The sequence below is a fragment of the Anopheles ziemanni genome, chromosome X (genome assembly GCF_943734765.1).
Source record: "Anopheles ziemanni chromosome X, idAnoZiCoDA_A2_x.2, whole genome shotgun sequence".
Lineage (NCBI taxonomy): Eukaryota > Metazoa > Arthropoda > Insecta > Diptera > Culicidae > Anopheles > Anopheles ziemanni.
In genome coordinates, this window is record NC_080707.1 from 18,169,195 (window position 1) to 18,186,478 (window position 17,284).

General features: G+C 42.8%; 1 protein-coding gene across 1 annotated transcript; it reads right to left on the reverse strand.

Moving 5' to 3' along the window:
* Nucleotides 1–1,118: 1,118 nt before the first annotated feature.
* On the reverse strand, nucleotides 1,119–11,268 carry LOC131291223 (uncharacterized). The gene is made up of 5 exons (XM_058320408.1): nucleotides 11,255–11,268; nucleotides 10,312–10,592; nucleotides 9,122–9,656; nucleotides 7,764–8,977; nucleotides 1,119–1,156 (listed from the first exon to the last, which is right to left on the reverse strand). The coding sequence occupies exons 1-5, from the start codon at nucleotides 11,266–11,268 to the stop codon at nucleotides 1,119–1,121; spliced, it is 2,082 nt and encodes a 693-aa protein (XP_058176391.1).
* Between the last annotated feature and the right edge of the window lie 6,016 nt (nucleotides 11,269–17,284).

Here is a 17,284-nt window from a genome sequence, read left to right on the forward strand (position 1 = left end):
TGGCCTGGACCAGGTTGGTCTTGTGTTAGCGAACCTTAAACAGTCATTTGCACCGGGTCCGAATGGAATTCCCGCTGCTATGCTTGTTCGGTGCAGGGATGCCCTCGTGAGACCCCTTGCACACCTCTTTCAACTGTCTCTTGCTACTGGTATTTTTCCAGCAGCATGGAAGCGGCCGTGGTTGAGACCTGTCTTCAAAACAGGTGACAGGTCTTCCATCTCGAACTACCGTGGGATCTCGATGCTATCCCCATGCAGTAAGGTTTTTGAATCGGTGATTCGCCCGTCTTTGTTGTATGATATCAGTGCTTGGATCAGCCCCGAACAACATGGTTTTATGCCAGGTCGCTCAACGGTCACGAATCTCACTGAGTTCTTTTCCTATACACTTAGTCGCCTTGATTCGGGCCTGCTAGCAGATGCTATCTACACTGACTTCAAGGCAGCTTTCGACAAGTTGCCTCATGCTGGCTAAGTTTTTGAAGTTGGGTTTCTCACCGGCCATCACGGCCTGGTTTGACTCCTATCTTTCGAACCGAAGCTGCCGTGTTACTGTGTTTGGGGAATTCTCCTATGAGTATTTGTGCTCGTCGGGTGTTCCCCAAGGTAGTGTGCCCAGTCCACTCCTATTCATATTGTTTATCAATGATGTTTGTTCTTCATTCTCCTCCTGCTGTCATTTGCTTTTTGCTGATGATATTAAAATTTTTCATGAAATGAAAGATATCAATTTCGCTGTACCACTACAACATGTTCTTGATCGCTTCGCACAGTGGTGTTCGGATAACTTCCTAGTCCTGTGTGTTGATAAGTGTTCCACCATTTCATTTTCCCGTTCCCTCAACCCCCATTCCTTCTCCTACATGTTAAACTCTGTTGTGTTTTTTTATTTTATGTTTATTTTTATTTTATTTTATTTACAATGTTTGCCACGCGGGCTATAAAAAGTTTCTTAAATCTATAGTTAAACGTAAAACAAGATGACCAAACACAAGAGGACGTTCCTCTGTCCACTTCAAACGCTCAGTCATTCAGTTTTTCCAATCCTTTCCTATTTCTGTTCCTTAAGCTTTGTGTAGCGTCTTTATGTAGGCACTAAGCAAATGTATAGTTTATAGTTATAGGAATTTATAGTAATAGGAACTGTAGTTAGATACTAGTGTTAGTGATAGGAATTTATAGTTATAGGAATTATAATTAGATACTAGTGTTCGTGATAGGAGTAGATATAAAAGGACAGGGAAAGCAGGGATAAAGGATCATTCGCGAGTCAAGCAAAACGAAAACCGAGTCGTCGATCGAAACTGAAGCAAAACGCGCGTTACGAAAGATCCAAGAGGTTACTAATAAATAAACTAATTAAACTAAAGGTACTAAACTTTTGTTCGAACGTTACGATACGAAGACGTCAGTAAACTGAGAAAAATAAAGATTTGGAAGAACATTACATGGTGACCGTGACAGTGCACAAATGGACCGTGACAGTGCCAGGATGGAAGTCAGAAATCTAACTTACGTATTACGTTTACAAACCATTTTTACTTCAAACTATAAGATCAAACTAAGAGCTAGCCAAAAACTTGAGCCGATGCGTCCAGGTAGTTCTGAGATTCAAAAGGTCGAAGTCCAAAATTGTGAAAAAATCGACCAAAAATTTGAAAAAAATTAATCAACTTTGCATATTTATAACTCTTGCAATATTGGTTCTATTTTTACAAATAAGTCTGTTTTGGAAAGGTATTTTATTTGTCTCCAAATAAAAAATGTAGAATTTTGTGCAAAGCTTGTATTTTTATTATTATATAAAACGTATCAAATTGCAGATAAAATATGAAATAACTTGAAGTTCGACATCTTGCCAAACAAAAAGTGCGCGGAGTTGCGTAAGTTCAAAGACATGATATTATAGCCTGATATGTATTCTTTTAAGTCATGAAGAGTTTACCTGCGGATAGGCGCAGAATTGAAAGTTATTCAACTTTTTATTTTGTACTACTTTTTTGTTGTACGGGTACACAGGTTGAAGTAGTCAACCCGTAATGAGCAAAGACTGTAAACTGAAACCTACAAATAAATCTAAAATCAAATTCAGAAACAAACAAACTCTTAAACTGAAAGAGATTTTTATTAACGAATTACTGGATTCTGACTCAACTTGGGTGAAGCCCATTTCGCAGCGGTAGCACGAGGGAACACTACGCCATAGGTGTGGGATCGAATCTCGAGCTTGGCACAGTACGGTATAACGAACGGCTAACCATCGATCTATAATATTACCGTATTTCGATCATAGTAACTCTCTTCGGAGAGAGGTCTTGCTCCACTAGGGGATGTCGTGCCACGTAAAAAATTAACCATGAGGAACATATAATAATTTAAGAAAAACAAAACAATTTACTGTTTTTTTTTCATATTTTTGTAAAGTAAAAGAAAATAAAATAAATCAATTGATAAATCATAATAAGTGTGTCCAACGATGACCCTACGATAACCGAATGCATCGAGTGGCAGATAAAAGACATCCGTGTATGAAAGTAACGCAAGATTGCATTGCGTGGCAGATAAAAGACATCAGTGTGCAAGAGTAACGCAAAGCGGCAAAGAACGAGAATTTTAGATACGTGCCCATTACTGGTTTTGTACTACGTGCGGTGTGTGCCCTACGATGATCCTACGATACCCTACGTTGACCCAATGCATTGAGTGGCAGATAAAGGACATTTGTGAGTGAGAGTAACGTAAAGTGGCTACTAACGAGAGCAACGAACGAACATAGTCAGGAGACGGCGGGGAACTACTACCTGCAGAGACAACGGAGCTTGACAATGTGAATCGCGCATGGGAAAAATGCAGGAGAAAAGGTAGAGAATAAAAAATTGTAATTTGTTCAACTGGGGTTTCCGCATTACTTCATCGATGGTTGTAATATAAAAAAAAATTATATACAATAAAACTATTATAATAATAATTCTTCCAAAAACAGTTTTACTAACAATTTTACAATTGACCCCGGTACGTCTACAAAAATCCTTATGCTCGCAAAAATAACTCAGAAACTAAACCGATTACAAGAAATTGAAAAAAAATTAAAACCTGGTGAGAGGAAATTTCGCAAATGCTTGCTTGACAATTATAACTCCACAGCCAACGAATTATTCCTAAATGTTCAAAATCTCATTGCTTAATCAGAGAACACCAATGCACTTGCAGATCTAGAACTTTCCACGAACACCTGTTTTAATACTATAAAGTCATACTTAGATATCCATCTAAAAAACAGGATACATTTTAAGTTCAAGACTTTAGCAAATGTTTGTATTGCATTGAACAAGTGAAGGAAAAAATGAAGGACTTTGATATCAAAGTTGCTTCCTCATTGATCCAACCCTACGATGGTAAAGCAGAAAGCCTTGATAATTTTATTGGATCAGCAAAATTGATACAAACACTCTACTCCAAGGATCCAAAAAATATTCTAGTGCAATTTTTAAAAACACGATTGACAGGAAAAGCACAACTAGGGCTAGCACCCAACATCACGGATGTTGACACTCTAATAAACGACGTCAAAACACGTTGTGAGGAAAAAATAAATCCGGACAAAATAATAGGTGAGTTAAAGTCAAAATCACTGTGTGACGAGGTAGAGGCTTTTAGTACAAAGCTAAAATGTATGTACTTAAAGCAAAATATACCAAGTAACATTGCAAATGAAATGGCAGTCAAGCGGGGGGTAGAAACATTGGTGAGGAGTAAAACTGACGGAAACAAGAATTATTTTACAAGCAGGGCACTATGGGCAATTTACGGATGCTACGGAAAAGGTTTTAGAAAGTGAAAGAGTTAACGGTTCATCGCAAGTCCTCTCTTTTAGAAGGAATCACCCACAAAATCGTTTCTTCTTCAATAAAAATCCAAACCAATATACTACAACCCCCAATGGTAAACCACAATATCGAGGAACTGGTAGGTCTTACAGACAACAAAATAATAGATACTCAAATCAATACTATCATAATAACAATAATAGATCCGCGCAACAAAACCAAAATACAAACCATAATAGAGTTTATACAACACAAGCCAATAACGAAACATCAAATTCGGCTGCAGCTATTGAAAACGCGTCTTTTTTTAGAGAACAACCTGCACCCTACAGATTCCCATTCTTAGCATTGAATTTAAATGCAAATAATTTTATTAAAATTAGAGTAGCAATGGCCACAGATGAGTTTAGCGACCTCATTATAGACACTGGCGCAGACGTGTTTTTATTCAAAATTAATAAAATAAAACAAAACCACCAATTACATTCCCAAAATAAAATAAATTTAACAGGTATCACTACTCATTCAATTCACACCTTAGCTACCGCAAACACCACCTTACAATTTGGAAATGAAGCCATTAATCACATATTTCACATAATTCCAAAAGAAATAGATATCAGAGCAGATGGTATACTAGGAAGGGATTTTTTTGCAAAATATAAATGTGTTATGGATTATGGGCATTGGCTTCTTAATTTTAATTTCAATGGGGTAACAATCTGTCATGCTATAGAACACAATATAAGCGAGGGTTTCATCCTACCAGTAAGAAGCGAGATAATACGAGAGGTAAAACTGCCAAACATAAAGAAAGACTGCGTAGTCTTTGCAGAAGAAATCAGACCTGGAATATTTTGTGGCAACTCGATAATATCTAAGTGTAAAGAATTAAGTACGACTACGTAAGTGTATGAGACACGGGAGGACGGTGTTACACATACTATGGGCCGCAGGGAAAAATTAGGATTAGATATAGTTGTAGAATAGAAATAAAGTTAGTCTTAAACGAGCGACTAAGGAGCACAGTCGATTTGAGAAAGTATCCGAACGGGAAAGTAGTGTCGAACGGTAACGGGACACGGAGTCCGAACAACGAGGAAAGGTTGTTTCTCACATAAAGAAAAACAATTCGTGCGGTTTATAAATACAACCGAAGAAGATATCTTCATCAGTAATAGATCGTTTAAGCCACAAATAGATTTGGTGAGGAATTATAACGTTGCATGCAGAAAATCCAATGAATCTGATAACATTCTAAGAACAAGCACAATTTTAAATAAAGTAGATACACAAAACATTCCAAAATACATTCAAAAGGAGGAGAACTAATAGGAAATTATACCGACATTTTTTACGTAAACGAGGATCTAATCACAACAAACAATTTTTATACACAGTCAATACAGTTGAAGAATAAATCACCATGTTACATTCCAAATAATAAGCAGATTCATTCCCAATCGGAGGAAATCAAACGACAAGTTGATAAGATGTTAAAAAAAGACATAATCGAGAACTCCGTCTCTTCTTATAATTCTACAGTTCTCCTTGTACCCAAAAAATCAGATGATGATGAGTCCCACCTCTTACCCCAACACAGGTTTGAGAATGGCGGAGTTATCAAAAGATATTTGTTTCAAAATTTAAAGCAAATCACGAAGTAGTGGGATCAAAGTGACCCTTCACGAAAAGGACCAGTCAGCTTTCTTTTCCTTGCGTACAGCGGTTAGCACAACTTCCAAAAGATAGAAATCGTGAAACCACTCTCCGGAGTGCGCGGCCAAAAAATGCTTTCTCCTATTCGTGTAGCCGGTATCTCCCTTGTCCAACATATGGAGGGGAGTTGCCAATTTCCAGGATTGGCAAATTAAGCAAACCCTTTCCGTGAGACAGTTGGTCACGTCGAAAAAATCATCAATGGATGAATTCGAGGCGCCTGCCACGTGATTGCACAAGAGCGACTGATGCAGTTCCTACAGAAAGATCAACTTCAAATTTCCACTTTTACGCGCGCGTGTCTCAAAGGTATGTTGTTCCATTTTTTTATTTACATTTAAATTTGCAAAACAAAAATCTCATCATCATCATCTGTGAGATCGTGATGACAAGTGCGATGCTGGCCGAAGGACGTGAAGACCATCGTGGCCTGCGATGACCAGGTACAAGCGGCCGTAGCGACGGATAGCGGTGTCTGCCAGTGGCCCGCCACGAAAGACGCAGCACTACACATCGAACTACGAGGTTTATTTTTTGCTAGCCGACAGCAGGACGGACAGTAGAGTGGCAACACTTTGTTTTGCCACTGGCCAAGGAAATGTTGCGATTAGATTTATCACAATACCGTCGCTGTCAGCTGCACCAGCAGTCAATGTGACAGCGGCAGCGGCCCATGCAGCAGCGATGGGGCTTAGACCACGAAGGGGATAAAAGGGCTGCGCGAGCCACCATAATGGCATTATCACACTGGTCACCAATGGTGACCTGGCAAAGTCACCAGACTGTCAAAATTTGGTTTTGGCATCCAGTTTGGCATAATGGTGACTCTTTGCAGTGTGATAAGGCAAGCCACCTAGGAGTGGGCGTCGTGTCACTAATTGTCAGTTAATTGTTTACACACATTCAGCATCAGCATTCACAACAGCTGTTCCAGATGCCGAAAGATTATCAATTGATTAACACTCTGACGGCCGGCTACATCTATAGATGTAATGGCTCCGTTTCAGTTTGCATCCGATCACATCATTTTGGTGTGCAGTCAACGCTGTCACCAGACACGCTCCACAGACTACTGAATGTAAACAAATATCAAATTGAAAGTAAACAAATTCCACAGGGCGCGTTGCTGTTCGTTTGTAAATTCTAATAAAGATTGAAAAAGTTTGATCAAACAGGGCGGCCAGATATGGAGGGACTAGTGCAAACGCGCCGGTCGCAAAGCGTTGTGACACCGTGAATTGTGCGGCCGTCAAAGTGTTACCGAGGAGCCACACGTAAGCGAACGAACGTGTAGACCGAATTTTTTGGCCCGAGCTTTTTGTGGCATTCGTTGTATACCATATTTATAACAGTTGGTCTGTTTTTTTTACCCGTACATGGAAGGGGAAGAATGCCCAAAAAATTCGCTCGACTTTTTCTGTGCGCTAGCGAACGTTCGCTCGACTGCTCGAATTAGACTGGATCCAGAATCCGAATAAAGCTTTTCGAGTAGTAGATCTTACCGCGTGACTACATTAGGCGTACCATACCAAAAAACTGGTACGCTCCTAGTGTCAAAAACCGATTTTTCTGTCAGAATCGAGCGATGCAAGTGTAGTCACGAAACCTCTCACTCCAACTCTATGCTTTGTCCTGCTCACCTTATGTATTCAAACTGAATCCAGCAGTTTACGGTTACAGATAGTACATATATATATATATATATATATATAACGGACTAGAGCCGTCGGTCGACTCGTGCCGTGAACAAAATGTTGCGCCATAACGCCCGGTCCTGTGCTGCAGATCTCCAACTCGAAACACCGATCCTCCGCAAGTCTGCCTCGACCTGGTCAAGCCATCGTACTCGCTGCGCCCCTCTCCTGCGCGTGCCTGTTGGGTCCTTTTCGATGACCTCCCTGGCTGGATAGCTAACAGGCCTCCTCGCTATATGTCCCAGCCATCTTAGTCTCCCGATTTTTACCAGGACACCAATTGGGGGATCACCTAGCAGCTCGTACAGCTCATCATTCCACCGCCTTCTCCAAGCGCCGTCCGCGTCCCGCACCCCTCCGAAGATCGAACGTAGCACCTTGCGTTCAAAAACGCCAAGTGCGCGCAGATCGCCTTCCAGTAAGGTCCATGTCTCATGTCCGTAGAGCACAACGGGCCTTATTAGAGTCCGGTAGAGCGTCAATTTTGTTCGCCTGGAGACACGACCAGATCGCAGCCACTTACGTAGACTACAGAAGGTGCGATTTCCAGCGAGGATGCGCCTCCGAATTTCCAAGGATGTGTCCGAGTCACATGTGACTTGGGATCCAAGGTATACGAATGAGTCCACCTCCTCCAGAGTGTCGTTATCCAAGGTGATGCCGGGAAAGGTATCTGGGGTGTTATCCCTAGACCCTAATCCTTGCATGTATTTTGTCTTTGACGTGTTGATCTGGAGTCCAACTCGCTGAGCTTCTGACTTAAGTCCAGCATACGTTTCCGCAACCGTCCTCTTGTTGATCGCAACAATGTCAATGTCGTCCGCGTAGCCCAGGAGTTGAATTGAGCGCCAGAAGATGGTACCTCGCGTGTCGATGCCTACTCGCCTTATCACACCTTCTAAGGCCACGTTGAACAGGATACATGAAAGGCTATCCCCTTGCCTCAGCCCTCTCTGGGAAGCAAACTGAGCGGACGCGACACCACCGACCCTTACAGAACACATCACATTGCCCATAGTCGCCCTACACAGCCTGATCAGCTTGTTCGGAAACTGAAACTCCTTCATCAGCATCCACAGCTGTTGCCGGTCAATGCTGTCATAGGCCGCCTTGAAGTCAATGAAGACGTGATGTGTTCTGCAGTTATACTCACGGCATTTTTGTAAAATCTGCCGGAGCGTAAACAGCTGGTCAGTTGTCGAGCGTCCATCCATGAAGCCGGCTTGATACTCCCCAACAAAGTTTTCGGCCAGGGGCAGCAACCGGTGGAGCAAAAGTTGAGAGAAGATCTTATAGGCGGCATTTGGTATGGTAATGCCACGGTAGTTCTCGCAGTCCAACCTATCCCCTTTTTTGAAGACCGGTACAACGACACCGGTCATCCAGTCCTGGGGTAGTTCTTCCATCTCCCAAACTTTGCCGATCACCAAATGAAGCACTCGAGCTAGGCTCTCCCCTCCGTGCTGGAAGAGCTCACCAGAGAGCTGATCATCACCCGCAGCTCGGTTGCTTTTAAGCTTCCGCATCACTTGCACGACTTCGTACAGGGATGGAACCGGGTAATCATCATCGTGCCCAGGTGCCCCAAGTGGTACTTCCGCATCCATGCTCCTATTCAAGTTAACCCCATTTAGGTGCTCCTCGAAGTGCTGCCTCCACCTTTCAACCACCTCGCCAGAGCTGGTGAGCAATCCACCCTCCCTATCCCGGCACATGTCTATGGCAGGCTCACTAGACCTACGTTCCCGGTTAACAAGCTCATAGAGCTTTCGGGTGTCACCAGACCGGTGGAGCTGCTCAAGGTCCTCAGCAGTTCGATGCTCCTGCGCTCTCTTTTTCCTCCTGCAGACCGAAACCAGCCTATTCCTGGCAACCCTATACTGCTCCACGTTGGCTCTCGTTCCAGCTTGGAGCATTCTACCCCAGGCAAAGTTCTTCTGGTCAGCGAGCAGCTGACACTCCGCATCAAACCAGTCTGATGTTCGTGACCTCGTTCTAGCACCCAGACTGCTGGAAGCTGAACTTTCCACTGCATGGCGAATTTTAGTCCATACCTCCTCCATTGGTGCAGTAGAGGCCTCATCCTCTGATGGAAGTGCCGCCTCTAGAGTCTGACCGTAGCGCACAGCCACTTCATTATCCTTTAGCAGGTCAATGTTGAAGCGGTGCGCTCTAGCGACCCGGGGTTTGTAGATCATTGCTAGCTTTGATCGCATGCAGACACCGAGTAGATAGTGGTCAGAACTCACATTAGGCTGCCGATAGCTGCGAATGTTCGTGACGTCCGAGAAAAAGCGGCCGTCAATTAGCACGTGGTCGATTTGGTTGCAGGTACGTAGGTCCGGTGATCTCCAGGTAGCCTTGTGGATATCCTTGCGAGGAAAGAAGGTGCTGCGGACAACCATTCCGCGGGAGGCTGCAAAGTTGATGCATCGATGACCATTGTTATTAGAGCAAGCATGCAGGCTGTGAGTCCCGATGGTTGCTTTAAAACACTCTTCCCTGCCAACTTGCGCGTTCATATCCCCAATAACGAGCTTGATGTCACGCCTCGAGCAGCTGTCGTACGCCTGCTCCATTAACGCATAAAAGGCATCCTTCTCATCATCGGGCCTACCTTCATGAGGGCAGTGTACGTTGATGAGCGCATAGTTGCGGAATCTCCCTTTAACTCGCAGCACACTCATACGCTCATTAATGGGTCTCCATCCAATAATGCGTTCCTGCATCCTACCCATCACTATAAAGCCAGTACCGAGCTCGTTGGTACTGCCACCACTTTGGTAAATGGTGGCAGCACACTGCCGAGGCTTCCACACTCTACTTCCTCTCCAGCAAAGTTCCTGCAGCGCAACAATAGAAAAACCGAGAGGGTTTATGGCGTCATATAGAAGACGATCAGCTCCGTCGAAGTTGAGAGATCTGCAATTCCAAGTCCCAAGCTTCCAATCATTGTCCTTTATTCGTAGCGTGGGTCTGGATCCGTTATTCCGATACGTATTTTGCATTATTTGTTCGTTCGTAGTATAAGTTAATTCGGCTGGCCTCCTTACTAGGGATGCGCAGCCTACACCTCGTGATGGGATTGCCACCTTGGGTATAGCTGACGAGGTTCCGCATTTCAGCTTCAGCCGCTCCACTGGAGATCAGACGCTGTTCCGAACCGCTCCTATTGGAGAACAGACGCTCGTGGAGATTGGTGAGCCGCACCACTGGTGAACAGACGCTCACAAAGCGCCCACAGAGCGTACCCTGTAGACGCCCCCCTTTCCCTGTCAGCATACGACCCAAGTTCCCACCAGGGTTGGTTACCTGATCTTCACAAAGGTTACTCGCATCCCGGTTGGCACCACTAGGAGGTAGGGTAGGAGTTGTTTGGGGGGTGAATGGCCACTATCAAAGATCGATATATGGGGCCTCATGTTGCACCGGATCCCAAACCATTTACCAACCAAGATAGTACATATATTACAGGCAAATAAAAACAATAAGATTCGTTTTACCACATTGTTTTATGACTTAGAAAACATGAGAATATTTTTATCAACGTATTGAATGCTGCATAACTCCTTTCAAAACGAAATAGTTGTTGGATTAAGAACTATGACCAACAGAGCGGGTAGAAAATTTTTAAGCAAATACATCGTATCATTTATTATAAAAGAAGAAAAACGATGAAAAGAGAACGAGTATTTTTGTTTGTTAACGCCTGGTTGGAACGACAGGTGCAGCGCATTATTTTCATCCATGGAGTAAAGTTGTCATGTTTCATACACCGTTTTCGAGCCCAGGTAAGCATCGTTCAACTGCTTCTGTATCACCGTTCAACCGCAAGTAAACATTTGACGTCCAAGTAAAATACTGTTGCCTATCTGTGCATGGTTCAAACGTAAGCTTTTTTTTGGTTTTGGTAAGCTGGAGCTCGACCGTACCAAGTTTTTGGTATGGTACGCCTAATGTGGTCACGCGGTTATCTGCGCATTCGATTCAAAACCGTCCGTTATGTTTACTTACATGCTGTCAATCATTGTTTTGATTTTTCGATTGGATTTGTTTTTGTGGCAAAATTGATTTGTGGTTTGTGGATTATTCGTTATTCAGTGAAAATAAAGAAATGGATAGTGAAAGTAAAAATATCGGAGAGCAGGTAAGTGGTTTACGTTCTTTAATAGTTGTTAAAACCTCGTCGATGATATACAAATGTGTTTTATTTTGTTTCAGAGTAAAATAAGCCCGGAGCTGGCTCGACAACTTGTTGCCGCAGTGGAGGCACAACCAATTTTATGGTCAAAGAGCCACCCAAAATACAAAAACAAAAGCGCTCACATGGATGAGTGGGTAGTAATTGGTGAAATATTAGAAATGGATCCAGAAAAAGCCAGAGCAGAATGGGTGAAGTTGCGTAACAACTACCGTACGCGAATGAATCGCAAACCGTCGGGCTCTGGATCGGGTATAAGTTCCACCAAATTATGTTTGATCAAAAACTTCCATGTCTATCAGTGATTGTGATCATGAATGTTTTTGATCATAAATGATGTTTGGTTTGTTTATACATGCAATCGTTGACGAATGCTCTTGTTCATTGTTCTATCCAGGTGCTACTTCTCAAAGAATGGGGTGGTTAGTAGAAGCCATGAGCTTTTTAAAGGACTCAGTTGATGTTGGAGAAACAATTGATAGTGTAAGTACTGAACCATATTTGCTCAAACTGATTTGCGCAAAAATAACAAAACGTAAACTAACATGGTGTTCAGTGTACAGTCAATGTTTCAATATTATCAAGCACTAACAATGTCTTAGAACAATAATGTTAGATGGTGAGGTTTTCGAGCTTCATATTTGGTTCCGTGTGCTCTGCTATAGCAGCCTGGGGCTAGACCAACCACAATATAGGTGAGATAGCGATATTCATCATTTCTATCATTTCATGCATAATAGACTGAACTTATAGTAAGTTAATAAAAAATAATTTGATTCAAATAATTGCGTAGATGTGTGTTGATGGTTGAATATGTTGGGTGGTAACATAATAAACAAATAAAAGGCATGTAGTGGTAGTTCTTCTTTCGCAACATTATTTAATATTAATTCCATGCTAGGTCATGGGCTAGATGACTTCGTATTGTGTTAACATTTAATCTTTGACCCTGTTCTTCACCTTCAGTAGCAATTTGTTCACCTTCAGTAATGTTATTTGAATTTTGTAACGGTTCTAAATCATGATACTCGATGCTGTTATGTGTAGAATCATTAAATCGTGCGTGTGTAGCGTAATTTGGATGTTTGCTCCTTATAAAATTTAACAAGAATACAGTCGTCCTAACTACTTGCTTCGCCGCAGGTGGTTGCAATAAAATTGTTGTTTGCAAGACTTTAAAAACATTGGAAAGAATGCCAAATGCATTTTCGACGGTCATTCTTGCTCGTGAAAGCCTATAATTGTGTTGGGAGCCTGTGTGTATGAGCCCCGCTACACGACCCGCAAACTCAAAAACTTTGCGGCGCAAAGAGGGGAACAACCGAAAAGTTTGCGTCAGAAACTTTGCAGCTCCGTGAGCTGAAAACAGCACCCGCGAAGTTTTTGACAGCTAACCGCAACCTCAAATGCGCCAGAAGAAGAAGATGAAGAAGAAACGAATGTAAACATAACAAATCTCAAAAACAAAATAATCGAACATATGGTGATAAATTTACGTGTTTATTTTGCAGCTACAGTAATATTTTGTCATTTTATAGCTAGAATATCAATTATAAATTCACTATAGATCAGGGGTCGGCAAAGTCCGGCCCACCAACTGATTTTATCCAAAAGTTTCGAAAAGTTCAATGATAAGGATTAAAATCTTTTATCCTACCACTTTTTATGTAACTTGAAAACATCAAAATCTTCCTTCTTCATGCGAAGAAAGTTAATTATAGTTTCATTTGCTTGCTCTGCTACAGTATTGTCCAGCAAACGGTTGCCATCTTCTTGCCTACGCACAATACGCCTGTTGCGTTGTTGCAAGTTTTGGGTACTCAACTCGATGACCCGCGATAGGGTAGTTAGCCACACTTCATTCATCAACAGATTATCCATCTTTTACTTTTTGTGTGCATTGAAATAAGATCTTAGTTGCTTTGAAGGAAGATTTTTGAGTTAACTGAAAAATAAAAAACAAAAACCTCTTTGCGCCGCAAAGTTTTTGAGTTTGCGGCTCGTGTAGCGTGGCTCACAGAATTGGTACCGCAAAACGCGGCTACACGAACCGCAAAGATTTTGACGTAAACTTACACGGTTTTTGAGTTTGCGGTTGGAGTTTGCGGCTCGTGTAGCAGACCGGTATAGCGCCAATTGCCACTCACAGACGACACGCAATTGTCATCTTGTTGATGTGTGCGCCGGCTTCCCGGAAGGCTCCCATGAGCACTCATTCTCTTTTGCTCCTCGACCGTTGGCCAGGACGGTATCGTTTTTAACTAGACCTAAGTGTTAAAAAACTAAGTCTTACTAAACCGCTTAGTAACTTTTAACTTTTTATTTAGGACTTAAACCTTAAGGGGTGCCCATGGCGCAGCGGTAGCGCGAGGAAACACCACACCATAGGTGTGGGATCGAATCTCGAGTCTGGCACCTCCCGGTATTACGAACGGCTGACCACCGATCTATAATATACCGTCTTTCGGTCACACAAACTCCCTTCGGAGAGAGGCCTTGTCCCACTAGGGGATGTCGTGCCACACAAAAAAAAAAAAAAACCTTAAATACTTTTACACCAGTATTAAAATTTATGTAGTCCTTCGTCGGCGGTGGCACAGTTCAAAAGAAAGCCTTTCTCCGCACACCACCGAGGAAGGCTTCACTTGTAGCATCTCTTTCTCTTACATCTATCTTTATCTTACTTGGATTCTGGTGGGTCAACGTGCCTCGATAGCTTATCAGCTTCGATCGAGAGCTATCAGCTGATCGATGTGTAATGGATAAACTCATCGATCAGCTGACCGCTCTCGTTCTCCTTCCTCTCATGATGGGACGTTGACCCGACCGTACTCCTCGTGCCTCATCAACCACCTAACTCACACACTGCTGTTCGTTGATTTGGCAACACTAAGTTTTAACGTGTACAATTATGTATTCATTTGATGTTGTGTTTTAGCTAATAAACTCCGAGCAACACCAAAGATACAAAAGTGGCGACGAAGTGAAGAACGAGAGTGCGATCTACAAAAAAAAAGCGAAAAATATCTACGTCGAACACGGTACGATGAACCCCGCTGACCCCAACGGCGAATTGCCGCCATCGCAAAGCAGCCATGATCCGAGCACCGCTTGGATACACGAAATGTTTAAGCAGCAACAGTGTCTCCTAAACCAACAGCAGGAAGCATTTTTAAAGCAGCAGGAAATTTTTTTAACGCGGATGATGTCAGCTGTAAATGTGCGTGAATCGATAGTGCCGGAGTTTTTGATTGATTCGCTGGCGAAGCACGTAACGGAGTTTAGATATGATCCCGAGGAACGCGTCACCTTTGCTGCTTGGTACGGGCGGTTTGAAGATCTGTTCGAGAAGGATGCTGCCAAGCTACCCGAGGATGCTAAAGTGAGGTTGCTGTTGCGGAAACTCGGAGTGGCAGAACATGAGCGGTACAACAGTTATATATTGCCAAAAAAAGCTTGTGACTATGGGTTCGCGGAAACAGTTGTAAGGCTAAAAGCGCTTTTCGGAACGGCAGAATCCGATATACAGCCGCTACCGGCCAGCTCTGTCGTACGCTACGCGAACTTTGTCTTGTAAGCCCGATCGTTGGCTTTTGTGCCAATACGTTCAGCTTTCGCTACGATTCGCTCGTCTTGTTCGTTGCTGAACAAGGTGACTAAACCAAGCTAAACAACTGGCGAAGATTTATAGAGCATCGAAGTCAAGGTGTATAGTTTTGGTATCAAACAAATAAAAAACCAAAGACCGTCGTAATGGCAGTGAAAGCTGAAAGATGGAGCAACGCCTATTTTTCGTCCCAAACGCCCTGTGGCCTACGCTATGTTTCAAGCAGTGGACAACGAGCTTGAAAGGCTGGAAAAAGATGGAATAATTTCGAAGGTGGATTATTCAGAATGGGCAGCGCCGATCGTTGTTGTGCGTAAAGCAAACGGGACGATGCGAGTATGCGGTGATTACTCTACAGGACTGAATAACATGCTGCAACCTCATCAATACCCACTACCTCTTCCGCAAGACATTTTCGCAAGTCTGGCTACGTGTACGGTCTTCAGCCAGATTGATCTATCCGATGCGTTTCTCCAAGTAGAGGTGGAAGAGTCTTGCAGAACGCTGCTTAGCGTAAACACTCATCGATGGTTGTACGTGTACAACAGGCTTCCGCTCGAAAAAAACGTTCGTTCGCTGTAAAAAGCTTCACGTGTGGCTCCTCGGTAAAGCTAGAACGGGTCTAATTCCCGCTAGGCGATGTCGAGCAAATCGTCCTAAACAACGCCCTACGTGACACAAACATCGAGCAGTTTTGTATGGTGAGTAGAACGAAGTATGACGATGGCTCGAAAAACGTCCTACACTTTTTTCATCTCTATACAAAAAAGTAGGACGTTTGTTCCCGCGTAGGACGTATTTAGGACGATATTTCGAGCTGCGTCCTACTTTTTTGTATAGGAAAGCTGCTTCGTCCGTACCGTATTCGTCCATCCTCCACGCGTAAATCATTTTAAAGTGTTCTTGTCTAAACGTTAACATATAGATAATAAAGTACTTTTTAAGTGTATCATAAAACACAACAGATATAACACAACAATTGAATTTGCAAAGCGGTTGAGGGATTCTTGAAGGAGTACGAAGTCGGAAGGAGAGGATATGGAAAGCAATAATTTTACATCGTCATCATACAGAAAGTGCCCGTTATTAGGCACCACACCAAACACCCTCGCTGATCTCCAGCAGGTTGCAAGTGAGGATGTCACGGGGGGTAAGAGCAAGGCCCATAGGGCTAGAGGCCGCCGACAGAACCTGGCCAAGGAAAACCTCTTGGAAAGTGCGTGGCGAAAAGTTTACAGAAGCCTTGAGGAGAGAAAGCGGTCTCTGCGGTGAGAGATATGGAATGGGAAATGCGGGAGGAACTGTGCCGGGTGCCGGATGTTAAAGTACCCCCAAACAAGAAAACACATCGAGGGAATTAAATTGTTTCTAGAAGTATTCCTTCCATCCTTTGCACCATTGTCAATATGGGAAAGTAAAATCGAAATAACAAACATTTATTATTGACATGAAATTTTTTAATTATAAACTACTAAAAGTATCGCGAATAATGAAAACCATCTTAACACGAACAACAAATAATAACATGGTATCCTTTTTTTGAAAAGTTAAGTTCATATCAATAATTGTAACGTCCCTTTTTTGAAATTGAAGGCATTTCTGGCGTTCAAAAAAGTGCTCGAATCAAATTTTTGACAACGCGCTGCGTTGTCATTCCCATACAAAACGAAAAAAACCACCATTTCTGGATTGAATACTTGACGCGGTATAAAAAGCTCTGGATCGGTAGAGCTAGATATACTACGGCAACCGAAGTCTGTGTGGCGTGCTCGATTGACTGAGTGTAACGCGGCCCTCAGTCTGTCAAAGTTTAAACTAACGAAAAACGCGACGTCCAGAAGGTTCTTCCCACTATTCCTACAGAACGATATCGTATGATTCTGTTCCTCTATATTTCAACTGTGTTTCTACCATCGTTGCTGCATTTTCTTTCAGTTGAGTGTATTGAAACCAAAAGATTCATCAGCCCTCGAAATGGATTCATTTACCAACCAACGGATGGGAATTTGTGATTTACCAGAACAAGTGAGTTTTGATGAATGACACGTGTGTTGCGGTTCAACATCCTTTTGGTTTTTTTAGCTCCTCGAAATAATGTTCGACTACTTGGGCGTATGCAATCTCAAAAATGCATCTTTGGTGTGTCGTCAGTGGTCACGCTTGGCATTTTTTGGTCGCAGAATGGATCGCGTCTGGCTGAACGTAGATAACTGGAAAAAAAACCCACACAGGACAA